This window comes from Pteronotus mesoamericanus, unplaced genomic scaffold, assembly GCF_021234165.1.
Source record: "Pteronotus mesoamericanus isolate MK-2021 breed Mesoamerican mustached bat unplaced genomic scaffold, CSHL_Meso_final contig_457, whole genome shotgun sequence".
NCBI lineage: Eukaryota > Metazoa > Chordata > Mammalia > Chiroptera > Mormoopidae > Pteronotus > Pteronotus mesoamericanus.
Window position 1 is genome coordinate 236,856 of NW_026555168.1, and position 16,526 is coordinate 253,381.

The 16,526-nt window shown below is 35.4% G+C and overlaps 1 protein-coding gene across 1 annotated transcript in view; it reads left to right on the plus strand.

Moving 5' to 3' along the window:
* The window catches only part of DEUP1 (deuterosome assembly protein 1), an 82,305-nt gene that overhangs the window by 20,673 nt on the left and 45,106 nt on the right, over window positions 1-16,526 (plus strand). The window contains exons 4-5 of the mRNA XM_054577711.1: window positions 9,111-9,245; window positions 14,737-14,850. Coding sequence (XP_054433686.1) covers window positions 9,111-9,245; window positions 14,737-14,850 — 249 coding nt within the window. The remainder of the gene's footprint in view (window positions 1-9,110; window positions 9,246-14,736; window positions 14,851-16,526) is intronic.

A 16,526-nucleotide genomic window follows, 5' to 3' on the forward strand; every position in this document is an offset into this window, starting at 1 on the left:
GACCTATAAAATTGTGTTAATTTTATCAAAATGGGTTGTTTTAAATACAAGCAGTAGTTCTTATATTTTAACTACAGGCTATATGTTTGAGCCTGTCTTTTGTTGTTTTATATGTATTGATTTTCTCTTTTACTAGACTGTATCTCTTTAACTGTCAGCACAGTGCTAGACTAATAGCTTTCTTTTATCAGGTGACTTGATTAATTTTATAATAAGTAACTGTGTGAATAACAACAAAAACAAAATTAGTGTTTTGTAGTCATTACTCCCTAATAGGGAAGTCCATTTTTCTATCACAATTTAAAATATGCACATTTGCCATTAAGAAATAGATCATTTAAAGAACAAAATTGGGCTTTATTACTTTGTTACTGGTAGGCTGGTTCAGAAATGATAGGGCTATGCATATGTGATGAGAGGGATACTGATTTTTTTCTTATTTATCCCTATATTTCCCCACTGTCCTGAAAAGCAAAAAGGCTTCTCTCCCTTACACAGATAACACGCAGGGCAATAATCACCTGAGCATATCTTGTATACTAGATGATATATCCTTGCTTAACTTAGTAAATGAATCAATGTAAAATATGGTTTGATTACGAAATTGTACTTCACAACCAACTTTCTATGGAGTACAAAGATTTCATAAATGATAATATTGTTAAAGGAACCCAAAATGGTTAGTGCATCTTCCTCAAGTACCTTTTTAAGGAGATTACCAGACATTAATATTGAAATATGAAACATTGGATACCACATAATAGGTATTTTTTAAGACTATCTCTCTTCTTAAGACATTTTCACTGCAATTTAAAAAGCTGCCACTACAAACTTCCGGCCAAAATGGAGGTGTAAGTAGACACACTTTGCCTTCTCTCACAACCAAAGGACAACAACAAATTTAAAAACAAAAAATAACCAGAACTGTCAGAAAATCAAACTGTGTGGAAGTCTGACAACCAAGGAGCTAAAGAAGAAACATTCATCCAGGCCGGTAGGAGGGGTAGAGATGGGCAGCTGGGGCAGAGAGGACGCCATGGTGGTGGCTGGCAGACCGGGTAGTCCCACATTCTCGTGCAGATAAACCAGGAGAAACAGCTGGGGAACAAGACAGACCACGCAATCCAGGGTTCCAGTGCAGGAAAAGAAAGTCTCAAAAGCTCTGGGAGGTAAAAACATGTTGGGGTTGTGGCGGCAGGAGAAATTCCCAGCCTCACAGAAGAGTCTGCTGGAGAGATCCACAGGGTCCTAGAATGTACACAGACCCACTGGGAATCAGTATTAGAAGGGCCCAATTTACTTTTGAGTAGCAGAGGAAGTGACTGAAAGCCGGCCAAGAGCCAAGCAAGTGGCATTGTTACCTCTCAGACCCCTCCCCCACATATAGCCTCAGAACACAGAGACCTGAGTTGCCCCTCCCTGGCGAATATCTAAGGTTCCACCCCTTCCAACTTAACAGGCATGATGAGGCAAAGAAATATGACCCAAATGAAAGAACAGATCAAAGCTCCAAACATAGAACTAAGAGATGAAGAGATAGCCAACCTATCAGATGCACAGTTCAAAACACTGGTAATCTGGATGCTCACTGAATTGGTTGAGTATGGTCGCAAAATAGAGGAAAAAGTGAAGGCTGCACAAAGTGAAATAAAGAAAAATATACAGGGAACCAACAGTAAAGGAAAGGAAACCGGGACTCAAATCAACAATTTGGAGCAGAAGTAAGAGACAAGCATTCAACCAGAACAGAATGAAGAAACAAGAATTTTAAAAAATGAGGAGAGGCTTAGGAACCTCTGGGACAACTTTAAACATTCCAACATCTGAATCATAGGTGTGCCAGAAGGAGAAGAAGAAGAGCAAGAAATTGAAAACTTACTGGAAAAAAATAATGAAGGAGAACTTCCCCAACCTGACCAAGGAAATAGACTTCCAAGAGATCCAGGAAGCTGAGAGAGTCCCAAAGAAGTTGGACCCAAGGAAGCACACACCCAAGCACATTATAATTATATTACCCAAGATTAAAGATAAGGAGAGAGTCTTAAAAGCAGCAAGAGAAAAGGAGTTACCTTCAAAGGAGTTCCCATAAGACTATCAGCTGATTTCTCAAAAGAAACCTTGCAGGCAAGAAGGGGCTGGCAAGAAGTATTCAAAGTAATGAAAGGCAAGGACCTACATCCAAGATTACTCTCTCCAGCAAAGCTATCATTTAGAATGGAATGGAAGATAAAATGCTTCCCAGATAAGGTAAAATTAAAGGAGTTCCTCATCACCAAGCCCTTACTATATGAAATGTTAAAGGGACTTATCCAAGAAAAAGAAGATCAAAAACTATGAACAGTAAAATGACAACAAACTCACAACTATCAACAACCGAACCTAAAACAAACAAACAAAAAAACACCTAAGCAAACAACTAGAACAGGAACAGAATCATAGAAATGGAGATCAGAAGGGAGGGGGAAGGGGAAGAATGGGAGGAAAGGTACAGGGAATAAGCAGCATAAATAGTAGGTACAAAATAGGCAGAGGGAGGTTAAGAATAGTATAGGAAATGGAGAAGCCAAAGAACTTATAGGTACAACCCATGGACATGAACTAAGGCTGGGGGGAGGAGGGCCCGGGGGAGAATGCTGTGGGGAGGGGTGGTGCAGGGGGAAGGGGAATAAAGGGGAGAAAAAAATGGGACAACTGTAATAGCATAATCAATAAAACATTTTCTAAAAAAGCTGCCACTAGTTGCTGGCTTGAATTATGTAACTTCTCATGGCTTTTTCTTGCTAAGACTCTAAGCGTTTAACACTTAAGTCAATCAACCTTGCATTTTCTATAAAGGTAAAACTCTAAAATAACAATATAAATATTAAATCACTATAATTGTTCAGTATAAACAAAGAGATTATTATCTGGAATAAGTTTGAAAATATATAGAAATCTAAATACAGATTAAATGTGATCTCTAAATTACATTTAACTAGTTCAGTCATGCTTACCAAATATTCAGTTTCTAGTGTTATTTTTTTATGCCTGTTGTTAAAAAATTTTGGGCCTTGTTTAAAGGTGTTGAGTAGTCATTTACTATTTGAATCCTTGCCATTTGATGTTTTGCATGGCTGCTGGCTAACCAACAAATATCTTTACAGCAATTTCACAAAAATTTGTTCTGTGCAACACTGATACTGAGAGTTTAGGAAATGTTTACTCCTCTGCTCCCAGATATTCACAGTAATTATTAGCATATTAGAGGCTGTGAGAAGTCCTGCTTTAAACATATGCATTTATCCTTTTTAATCATCATTTTCCAAACATATTTGACCATGGAACACTTTTTATTTTTTAAACCCAAACCTACTAGTACTGTGGTACAGTATTACAATGTAAATGCTGTAAACAGGTGTTTCACAGGATACACTTTGGAATCACTACATTATTATTGAGAGAACAGCCATCTGTTGTTCCTACTACTGTTTTTTGCTTTTCTTTTCTCTGGTTACAGGAAAGGAAAGAAGAGAATTAGGGAGAGCAGAAGAGAAAGAAAAGGGAAGAAGATAAAAAGACAAAGAAAAAAGTACTATGAATTTGACTTAGTTTGCATAATAGCTAGTAACATGTCCTTTTTCTAATCAGAAAAAAATGCGGTCTTGTGGCAAACATGCTTTTCTTTCTGCTAGCTTACTGAACTATTTCCTTCCTTGAAATTCCTGGTTTATTTACAATTTCATTTTCCTAAACCACCTTAGGGATACACTTTATTGCACTCTGCCTTGAATAACTCAACTTTGTCAAAGCTTTCATGTAGAAATTGGGTTTTTTTTTTTGAAGAAGTGGGGATATTTTCTTTTCCTCCTAACCATTATAAAACTGTACAAAGTGTATATATATATATGATTTCCACTTCTGAAAAGATGGAGTAGATTTAACTTTCCCTATTCCTCTGACTAAGTGCAATTAGAAACTCTGGACATTATTTATATAGTATACGAAGACTCTAAGAAGTAGAGAGAAGAGACAGACTAATTAGGACCTCAAAGCACAGGGAATGACATGATAGTGAGTTCTCTGGGATTTCTATTTGCCTCTTATGTCCCAGACTGGGTAACAAAGAAACAGGCAACCCAGACACTCCAGTGGGCACAAACAAACAAAAAAAGCCCCAAAGAAAGCCTCTACTCCACTAAAAGACCAGCAAAAAGACAGCCTAGCAATATTAAACATGATTATTTCAGCCAAAAACTTCAGAAAAAGGCTACAACCCAAAATCCACCCCACTAAGGTGGACAGCCTAGGTTTCCACCCTCCAGGCTATAATGAGGTAGCCCAGCACCCGTTACCCTGCCTGGGAGGTATCAGAGAAGACTGAATGAAGAGCCAGGAATTTCATTACTACTGGGCATTAACAAAGCCCTCCCCAAACCATGGTGTCAGTGGAGACCATGTGAATGTTACCGAGCAAAAGTGGGGTTCAGCTACCTGTCACCACTCACAGGTAAATTCTGGAGACAGATGTTGGTGAGGAAGAGAAGAGGTCCCTATTAAAATGTTGTATAATTTGGGATGAGGGGGGACACTGTGCCTCCAGGCTAACCTCTTCCACAAAACATATGCAAAACTCCACTGTTCCCAAAAAGACCAAAGCCCAAAACAATGCCCAGAATTGCCATGCTATTCTTTTTTGGCCTTTGGAGCCCAAGGTGGCTAACCCAGAGGCTCTCCAGTTTCAGGCTCCCTCCTGGAGTCTGCATGTGTTGTCAGAGCCACCATTCACCATGCAGCTTCCAGAACAAGCCCCAGCCAACACGTCTGCCAGGTGGGTCCAAGAAGAAGAGTGCATTTCTCTCTTCACTCAATTTAAATCTCCTGGCCCAAACTTCTGTGCTCTCTGGGAGGGCCTGGCCCCCTCAGCCAATTCCATCCTTTTCCCCAGGCTGCACTGACAGGACAGCATCTCCCTCTGCCTTCATGTTGACCTCTATGGTCATATGGTCCCCTGATCCCACCCCCAGCCAGGGATTGATCGGGAGGGAATAGGAGGGTTATTATCTAGCACACAGTGACTTCCTTCTGCCAGGTCTTTGCCCAGGGGTGGGGAGTCTGTCATCATGCGCCTGTGATAGCCTCTTGCAACCCTTCCCCTCTGTTCCTGTTCTCATTGCTTGCACAGGGGGAACCAGCCAGGTTACCAGCTCTGGTCAGGTCTGTCCAGGTCTATCTGTATCATGAAGAACCTAGATTTCTATGTCCATCTGCTGATGACGAGGCATGTCTCTTCCTCCTCTCAGGAATGGTATCAGGAAGCATAATAAGGAATCAAGATATTCACCCTTCAGGGTAACACGGCCACCTACACTCATCATGCTGTCACTGAAGGCCATGTGTAAAGCAGCAAGAAGGCACCTATGCCTCTCTAATCAAGGTGGTGTCAGTAAAAGATCAGAGGGGAGCCTGAAGTCCCACTCCCACTCAACAGTAATAAGGAACACCTTTTCCAGGTTACCAATTAAAGTCAAGACCTGGACTTACACTCCCAGCTGGAGGTAATGAAGCAGCATGCCATTTTCCCTGTGGGAATGTTATCAGAAGAAGACAGCTAAAACACAATATTTAAATAAAATGCAGAGTGTCATAACACAATATCCAAAAATGTGTAGGTTTCAATAAAAAAAAATCACTCATTATACCAAAACCAGAAACATCTCAACGTAAATGAGGAAAGATAATCAAATGATGCCAACACCACATTGATACAGATGATAAAATTATCAGACAAGGGTTTCAAAGCAGCTTGCATAAAAATTCTTCAATGAGCAATTAACAAACATACTTGAAACACATGAAAAATTAGACAGTTTTAGCAAAGAAATAAAACTACAATGAACAACTAATTAGAAAGTCTACAACTGAAAAATACAATAACCAAGCTAAAAAAAAAAATATATATATATATATATATATATATATATATATATATATATATATATATCAATAGTTGGGGTTAAAGCAGAATGGAGAGAATAAAGAAAACAATAAATGAAATTGAAGATAGCAAAATAGAAATTATCCAAACTCAACAGGAGAAATACAATACACTAAAGGTCCCTGGCCAGTGGCTCAATTTGTTGGAGTGTTGTCCTGTAATGCCGAAAGGTTGGGGGTTCAATTCCCAGTCAGAGCACATACCTGGGTTGCAGGGTTCATCCCCAGTCCAGGGTGCGTGGGAGACGACCAATCGATTTTCTCTCTCTCTCTCTTTCTCTCTCTCCCTCTCTCTAAAATCAATAAAGAAATTCTCAAGTGAAGATGAAAAAAAAGAAAAGAAAATAGGCTAACAGAAAATTAACCCCAGGGACATGGATTGAAAAATCTGTGTCATCAGAGTCCCAGAAGGAGAAGGATAAAATGGTGGGAGTCAAAAAGTGTTCAATGAAGTAACGGCTGAAAAGATGTAAACTTATAGATTCAAGAAGCTTAGAGACACTCAAACATGACAAACCCAAATATTAATCAAAAAAAGGAAAAGTGATGCCAAGATAATTCAGTGGAAAAATACTATTGTCTTTTCAATGAACAGTAAAGGGACAACTGAATATCTGCAATACAAAAGAATTAAGTTGGACCCTTACCTAAACCATAGACAAAAATTAATTCAAAATGGATCAAAGACCTAAATGTAAAAACTAATCTGTAGAACTCTAAGAAGAAAACATTAGAAGCAAATATTCCTAACTTTGCTTTAGGCAATTGTTTCTTAGATTTCAAAACCACAAGAAAAATCTTGTGTTCAAAAACACAAGAAAAATTAGATAAACTTAACTTTATCAAAATTGAAAAACCTTTGTGCTTCAAAGGACACCATCAAGAAAGTCAAAAGACAACACACAAAATGGGAGAAAATATTTGGAAATCATATCTCTGATAAGTGACCAGTATCTAGAATTAAAAAATAGCTTGTCAACAATAAAATGACAAATAACCAAATTTTAATTTGGGCAAAGATATAAATAAACATTTCTACAAAAGAGATATACAAAAGACCAATAAACATATGAAAATGCTCAACATAATTAGTCATTGGACAAACGTAAATCAAAACCATGAGATACCCCCTCATACTCACTAGGATGGTTATAACGAAAAAGATTGACAATGGCAACCATTGATGAGGATGTAGAGAATTTGGAACCCTATGCATTGCCAGTGGGAATGGAAAATAATTCATCCACTTTTGAAAACAGTTTGGCAGTCCCTTAAAAAGTTAAACTTAGAGTTTCCATATGATCTGACAATTCTACTTTTAGGTATATACCCAAGAGAAATAAAAACATATCCACACAAAAACGTGTACAAATGTTCATAGCAGCATTTTTCACAATAGCCAAAAAAAGTGGAAATAACTCAAATGTCCATAAATTGATAAACCGATGAATGGATGAACAAAAAGTGGTATATCCATGCAATGGACTATTATTCAGCCATAAAAAGGAAATATTTATCGATCCATGTTATAACATGGGTGAACCTTGAAAACATTATGCTAAAAGAAAGAAGCCAAACACAAAAGACCACATATTGGATGACTCCATTAATATGGAATGATCAGAATGGGCAAATCAATAGAGACAGAAAGTGGATTTTAGTAGTTACCAGGGACTTGGGGAAGGAGAAAATGTGTAGTCACTATTAATAGGTAAGGCATTTCTTTTTGCAATGATGAAAATATTCTGAAATTATATAATGGTTGCACAACTTGGTGAATATACTAAAAATCAACAAATTGTATAGTTTAAAGGGTAAATTTTATGGTAAGTGAATTATATTTCAATTTTTAAATTATATGAGAAAGAAAAAGAAAGCAGAAGTGAATATTTAGTATCTGATAAAGTAGACACAATTATCCATAGCTTTACTTGTAATAGCCCAAAACTGAAAATAACCAAAATGTCTCAATATGTGTGTGGTTAAATAAACTGTGGTTAGATCCATGCTGTGGAATTATACTGAGATAAAAAAAATTTTTTTAAAAATGAACTAGTGGTTCATTTCTCACACACATGCATCTCAAGGGCATTATGCTGAGTTAAGAAAAAAAAAGCCCATCTCAAAATGTCATATTGTTTGATTCTATTTTATAACATTTTCAAAGTGACAAAAGATAGAGATGTAAAACAACTGGTGGTTGCCTGGAGTTGGGGTATGAGGGATGAGTGTCACTACAAAGGCACCAGGGAGATCTTGGTTGTGATGGAATGGTTTTGTATCTCGACTGGGGCTGTTGTCACATAAATCTACATGTGATAAAAAATGGCACAGAACTAAACACATATATTGTACTGACATCAATTTCCTGGGCTTGATATTGTTCATTAAGGTGTAAGTATTGGGAGAAACCGAGTGAAGAGGATTCAGAACCTCTCTGTAATATCTTTGTAACTTCCTGTGAATCTATAATTATTTGCAAATAAAAAATAAAAACAAAAAATTCTATAAACAGTTACATAGGAATTTCATCACTGATGTTGATAGCCTATGCTGCTTCTAATCTATTATTTGACAGTAGAAAAAGAAACAGAAAGAATAATACAGTCTAAATTATAAAAGGAATTATTGGTAAGAAAAATATATCAACCTTGATATTTAAATTCATTCAAACTTATATCAACATGAGTAAGTCATTTATGTTGTTTCTGTCTCATAAATTAAGTATTCAATTTCCTTGAATAAAGTAAAAGCTGCTAACTTTATAGATTGAGATCCTGAAATTTAAATTGTCAACACAAGATGGCACTAAGTAAAGTAAGAAAAAACTTGGTTTTTTAAAAATTATGAGCTTTACTACATATGGTTAAAACAAAACTGAACAAAACATTTGTTAAGTGAGCCTTTGTTTAACTGTGCAGTTAAGGAAGTCCCAGGTTTATGTGAAAGCTGAACTGCGTTTGGCTTCAATAATTTAATTTCTACAACTGGTTCCATCTTCACTAAATGGCACATTTAACCTTTACTGCATTTCCTAATCATGACTTAAATTTTCGAAGAGGTACACAAAGAGGTAGTGAAATCAATTTAGAAATTACCAACAATAGTAAAATGTTGGCATCCTCTATTATTTACAGTTTTCCAAACTAACTAATAGCTTTGAAAAACTGAGATCACACCAGATGAAACCAAATAAATTTCGGCGAAAAGAGTTACCACACCTAAAAGAAGAACTACCCTTTGAACCAAGTAATTTGAACCAGAAACTAGAGGTGAGCTCTGTTCCCTTAGTTTCTTCATGTGTATGAAAGATTGATAGGCATTGTGGTGGTGTTGGGGGCACGGTGGGGGGCAGGGGCCATTTCTCTCTAGTGCACACAATGGCACGTGCAGCTGAGGTAAGAGACACCATGACAGATCAACTTCTCATCGAATATATTTTCATAGGGCACCTTCACTTCAGGCACTTAGTGAATTAAAACATCACTTTGATTTATACATCTTTTACACATGTCAGCACTTTTGGAGATCCAAAAAAAAAAGTTCAAAGAAACTGCAGATGTTGAGTGATGTTGAAGGACATCCCTTGGGTCTGTGAGAGCGAAGAACTAATAAATCTTTTAATACCTATTTAACTATTAGGTACTTAAATCCCAGTGAAGCCTCGTTAACAGTTTTCAGAACAGAGCTTGAAGTGTCAGGTTTTTTCTTTAAAGAGGTAGTGCCACCCCAATATATCCAACCCATATCACTTAGAACTTCTAAAATCTTGGTCCCCAAAAAGGTTTACTATGTCACAGATGCACTTATTCTTATCCCCTTCATTTTCCAACCTTAGAAAAAACAAACCAGCTGTTTTTCTTCCCTATGTTCTTGAGCATTCCTCCTACAGGTCATGGAACAGCAGACATAGCTTCTACTATGAATTCCTATTTTCTAACAGTAGATGAGTGCCCAGTTCTGCTTGGATGTTCTGTAATTGACTACCAGTTGACCCTTATCATGTTATCTCACTCAATTCCTTTCACTGTTCTCAAGCCGTAAACCCCAGCTCCTACCAACACCCAGCCAATGATTTCAGTTTCTTATACTTTGTTAATGTTTTGTACCTCCCAGTCATTCAGGTAGGAACCTGTTAGGAACCTCAGATCTGTTCCTTTCTCTTATTCCTCGTACTCCAGCCCAGGTTTTTCCCTTTCCTTTGTCTAATGCCTCTTATCTCCTTCTTCCTCCTATATAATTTTCATTGCCTGGTTTTATACTTTATCATCTTACTCTTCAATCCTTCTCAAACTTTTCCTCCTAAATATTTTTAGAAGCAGAAAAAAGAATCTGGATCACAGCTCTAAAACCAGCCTATAGCAATAATTTTGCAGAAGTTTGGGGATTGTTTTTTTTAATTCCTGCAAATTTTATATTCTACTGAATAATGTATATACACTTTTTAATACAAAATTATTACTACTCAGCAAGGTTGACCCTCTAGGTAAGTGTGGCATGTATAACACCCCCGCTCTTGCAGTGGGTTAACTAGACTTGCATTAGAAATATCTTGGTCTCACAGAAGATGGCTAAAGATGTACACTATTAAAACATTTGCTCTCATTGAAAATGCAGAAGGCAAGCCACTGATTATCCATTTGACTGACTCTCATGGGGTTTAATTGGAGAACCATATTCATATAGATCATTCCAACAAAGATAAGCTTTACATTAACATTAACTACTTCATGTGATACATCTTACATTCAGGAAACTAAATATCATAAAATTATAGTGGAAATTAGTCACAAAATATGACTATGTTTGGGTTTGTACAAAAATTGTAAACCATACTCTATAGATACAGTTTAATATGTATAATTATGGAAACACTTCACGTACCTGTTTTTACTTAGAGCCACTTGAAAATTAGTATGTCAGAGATGGACTATTTCAGTTTTAGTTTGTATCTAAACTTTTTTTCTCTTTGGGACATTCATACACTACTATCGCAATAGGGCAATGGGAAGCAGCATCCTAGAATGGAAGAACAGGACAGTTACAACTCAAAACAACTTAAATCACATTTATTTGCCCTTTGACCTTTGGACAAGTTCTTAACCTCATGGAGATTCCATTTTATCATTAATAAATGGGTCTAAAATATCTTATAGGTGACATTGTTGTTATGAAAGAAAAAATATATAAATATATGTATATATTAATTTAGACACATGCTGAAAAATTTAGGAGTAAAAATACATGAGGCCTGGAAGTTGCTTTAAAATACTCCAAACAAATGAGGGTGGAGAGGTGAAATAAAAATGAACTAAGTCAATAGTTCAACTAGTTAAACGATGAAGGGTACATGGAATTTTTTATACTCTCTACTTTTATGTAAGTATGAAAGTTTTCATGATAAAAAGTTAAAACTCTCTTATAGGTTGAGGTGTGTAGAGTCCCTCATGCATGGTAATTATTAAAGAAAAGTTTGTTCAATTTCTTAATATTTAGTAAAGGAATTAAAAATATATATGAATGTATATAAATATGTAAAATAATGTATAAATAAAATAATGTAGCTTCCACTAGAAACTCTAAGTTTAATAACCTGACCCACTCTCAACTTTAAAGACCCAGAAAAGGCTTTCCAGCCATGGAGAACTTACTCTGGAGGTTTAGGCAGGTCTACAGACTCTCTGGAACCTGGACTAATACCTCCAGTCTCTACAAAAATTCTTATAAAGTCCTCCAGGTCTCTTCTTGGCCCCCTAAGTAATGGACATTTTGTGCTCACTTGCTAATCTTGAAACCAGTACATCTGTAAGACCAAGGAATCCAGGACTAATAAGCATCTGCTGATATATATTGGGTTAACCGAAAAGTCCATTGCATTTTTTTCTATACAATGGCTCTGGTAGCGCTTAGTTGTCTTGAACCTCATTTGAAACAACTTTGTTAGATTGTATTGTGACAGCTGTTGTATCAGTATGTATTTTTTAAAAAACTTACCAAATTGGTAAATTTTTATGCAGCCATTTTAATATTGAAGATGGAAGAAAATACACATTTTCAGTGTATTATGCTTTATTATTTCAAGAAAGGTAAAAATGCAGCTGAAATGCAAAAAAAAAAAAGATTTGTGCAATGTATGCAGAAAGTGCTGTGACTGATCAAACATTTCAAAAGTGGTTTGCAAAGTTTCTTGGTACTATTCACATTCCAGACAAGTAATTCTTTGCTGTGGGGCTGTCTTATGCATTGGAAGATGTTCAGCAGCACCCTTGGCCTCTACCAAATAGAAACCAATAGCGGGAGATAGCCTACATACTCGAAATATCCAAATCAATAAAGTTATTGATGGAAATGAAAAAAAAATGTGTTTTTTATGTTATGGAAACAATGCAATGGACATTTTGGCCAGCCCAATACATTTCTAGCCTTGCTTGGCCTCGTCTCTATCTGTTGTAGAATTTGTAAGCAATTGAGGTTAATGCTCCTGCCTCCTCCTAAAGCATCCTGGGAAATAGTTATTTTCCAGATTGAATTTGTTGGGTGGGAGATGCCAAATATTAGTATTATCTGAAAGATATAAACTAAGTCGACCTTGTCCACATCTTGACTACTGATTCCAAAGACTCCTTTCTAGATTAAAAGTAAACAGCAATTTTTATGTGCTTTGTATTGATTTGAAACATTATCTATTTTCTTCTAGAACCAAGTCTTATAAATTTGTCACTATTACTAAAAACACTGTTTTTATGTACCTAATTTTAAATTGTAGAATGCCAGCATCAAAGCCAATAACTTTAAATAAAATGTCTCCATTTATCTTAATATACAGTTGACCCTGGAACAGTGGCGGTTAGAAGTGCTGACCCCTCACCCCATGGAGCTAGAAACTCATGTATTACTTTTGACTCTCCGAAAAATGTAGTAACTAATAACCTTCAATTGACCAGAAGCCTTACCAATAACATAAATAGCTGATTAACACATATCTTGTATGTTATATGTATTATATACTGTTGTCTTACAATACAAGCTAGAGAAAAGAAAATGTCATTAAGGAAACCATAAGGAAGAGAAAATATATTTACAGTATTTACTGGAAAAAATCCACATGTAAGTGGACCCATGCAGTTTAAACCCATGTTGGTTCAAGGGTTAACTATAGTCTATTTATCATAAAGTATTATTATATATTTCAAAGGAGGGTCCATCCATTATTTCTCCAATCTTATTGCCATCATTCAATTTCAGGCTGCCTTTAGTTACTGTAAAAGCCTCCTATTTTATAGCCTGTCTTCACTGATTATTTTGGAACTTGTGGATTTATAAAATAAAAATTTTTCCAAATGTCCTTTAAAATCAGATCTCTATACAAAATACAAAATTTTATATTCTTCTCATTTAAAGCAAGATAGAGCAATCATTCTCTAAATAAGTACATTTCTTTTGCAGCATAGCAAATCCAGTCATTTTAGCCATCTTCTAGAACAACACCAATCACTCTGGCCAAGTGAACTATTCCAATCTAATATCTTATTGGAGAGTACTGAAATAATCATGACATTCTCTGCGTGGCTTTTATGTGACACTAATATTGCACTTGTACTATAAAATTATTTACATAGACATTTTCTCTACTTTATTGTATATTCCTTGATTTTTTTCTTTCAAAAAAAATTTTAAGTCATGAAATATTCCCGAATTCTCTTCTCTCACAGTACATGGGGGACACTAGGTGCTTAATAAAAGTTACTGAATTGATGATTGAAAACATCAATACATGCCATGTATCTATAAGCGATGATAGATGACCAAACACTTAGTAGCTATAGAGTTTGTTTTCAACCATTTTGTTTTCTTGAGAAAATCTAGTGAGAAATGTTTAAACTCTAGGAGGTATTAATAGCTTGTTTTTGTTTGTACATTCATGGAGTATAAGTGGTATCTGGCACTTCGTCAGGCACAGGGAGGAATACAAAAGTAATGCAATGCATAGTACTTATCCTTGAGTTGCTTATAGGCTAGACAAGAAGAAAAGATAAAAATGGCCAGCCCCAGGCAAAACTGAGCAATAGTGAAGTTTTCTTTGGCATTCCCAAAGCCATATCTTTTCATCTAGTTAGGCTGTGAATAGATAATCACACTCCCTGCATCTACTCCTTGAGCAAAAACTCTCAGAACTGAGCATGCTGTTACAAGCTATTTCTACCACTTCTTCTCCAGGTTAGCTCAGTTGTTACTGCCTAAATGAGGCCTGAGATTCTGTTCCCAAGAATGAATTAACCTTGGCTTCTCCTTGCCTGATAGCTTTGAAAACCACGGGGAGTGTCAGTAAATCAGTCCAAGCCCCATCCCATAAAAAAGCAAGGGAACAGGTTTACTGACTGAGTACAGAGAATGAAAGAAGGCAAAACAGTTCTGGTGCTAGCTCAGGGAGTTGAAAGGAAGTGCTGGATGCAGAAAGTTATTTGAAACTTCCTTATTAGTAATCAGTATTTGTTGTAAGAAAAATTTTTTTCATTTTTAACAAATACAAAGGCTTAATATAAGGATTAAGTTACAAATTCCATACTTCCCAAATAAAAATTAAGATATATCTATCAATAAACCCAAGATGAATGGTTTGATACTTTTTTGTTTTCCTAATGGGGAAAAATATACTTAATTTTTTTCTTAGAATGAATTACAAATAAAAGATGCCCTGTTCATTGTGCTTTAAAATGAATGATTTTCTCCGATTTATGTTTGTCCCTCCACTTTTTTTTTAAGGAATTTAGAGCAAAGTCCAGAGAATGGGACAAGCAAGAGATACTATATCAGACTCATCTGGTTTCTTTAGATGCTCAACAAAAAGTATTGTCTGAGAAGTGTAATCAATTTCAGGTACCTTATCTAATTCTATCCTCTAAATTAAAAGAAATTAAAGATTAAAGATTACTATCTTTGCCATTCAGCATATAATCTTTTTACAAATAGAAATGCCAACTAATAGAAAATAACCAGAGTAGGTCCAGCATTGGTTTTAAAGTCATAAGCGCATGAAATATCTATAATGGTGAGTTTAGTCTACATGTCTCAAAGGATGGTGTTATTAAAAGTGTCCATTGTTAATAGCATGTGTTTTTCCATGCCTGTGGGCAAGTCACTTAGAAAGTCTAGGGTTGCTTTGTTCCTCTCCTCAAGAGATATATATATATATATATATATATATATATATATATATATATATATATATATATATATATCTTGTATATGTGTGTGTGTGTGTGTGTGTGTATACAGCCTAGACACTGAGATAATGCATGTCCTGATTTACAGATAATAATGACAAGTGAATGGAAAGGATCCTAATCCTTTTAGAAGTCCAAGGAGTAAGAGAAAAATTTGGACTCAACCAGGAAATATCCTCCAGCAAGGGTGGGACTGGGCCTAACCTTGAAGAATGGGTATGTTGTGAGACAAGAGAGAGTGTATTCTAGGTGGTGGAAAGAACACGGGCAGAGTTACTGAGCAATGGAGCAAATGGCAAATGCTGGAAATAGAAAATGGGTCAGCTGGCTGGTAGTCCATGTGGCAGGTGGAGAAGGGTAGGTGGTAAGCCTAGGGAGTTGGATACAGATTGTAATAAACCTTTAATACTTGGCTAAAGAATTTTGAATTTTCATTAAAGCCAATAGGAAACTATTGTTTGGTTGATACACTTTTCATTCTTTCTTTAAGTTACTTGAATTATATATCATACATGTTCCCTGAATTCAACAATATAAAGTAATTTAATGTAAAATTAATAGCCTCATCCCCTTACTCTATATTTATCCATTTAATATAAACACTGTTAACCATTAGGTGTTTACTGCTTTTTCTTTTGTTTATACAAACATGTAAAAATATGTATTTGTGTGCAAGTTACATATTTTTTCTCTTAAAAAAGTTTTTACTTAAAAAAAAGTTTTTATTTAATAATAAGCCATGGATTTTTTTTTGAGTTACTACATAAAGTTCTACTTAATTCTGCACAGTATTTTATAGTATATAGTAGATATACCATATATTCCATAGTATATAATAGATGTATAGTAATTCTTTTAATCATTTCCTTATTGATGTACATTCATGTTGTTTCCATTTTTATGCTATTATAATATTGTAACAAATAGCATTGTATATGCATTTAAATACTAATACTTTCCTATTGTTAGATAAAAATTCTAGAAATAATTGTTGAGCCATAGAATATGTCCATTCAAAGTTTTAATAAATACTAGCAGATTACTTCTGAAAAGGTTAATTTATGATTCATGAGTGGTTGGAGGGAATACCCACATCTTCACCAACATAGAAAAGACTACCAGTCTTTTTTTACCAGCTCGATGGACTAATGGTAAAATTGGCTTAATTTGTTTTGTATTCTGACTTCTTACAGGATTGAGCATCTTTCTGTATTCTTCCTTTTTTCATTTTCTCTTCTGCGAATTGCCTACTCATAAACTTTTCCCGTTTTCCTTTTTTTGTTGTCTTTTTTTGTATTCATGTGTAAAAGTTTCTGTACACAGGAATTA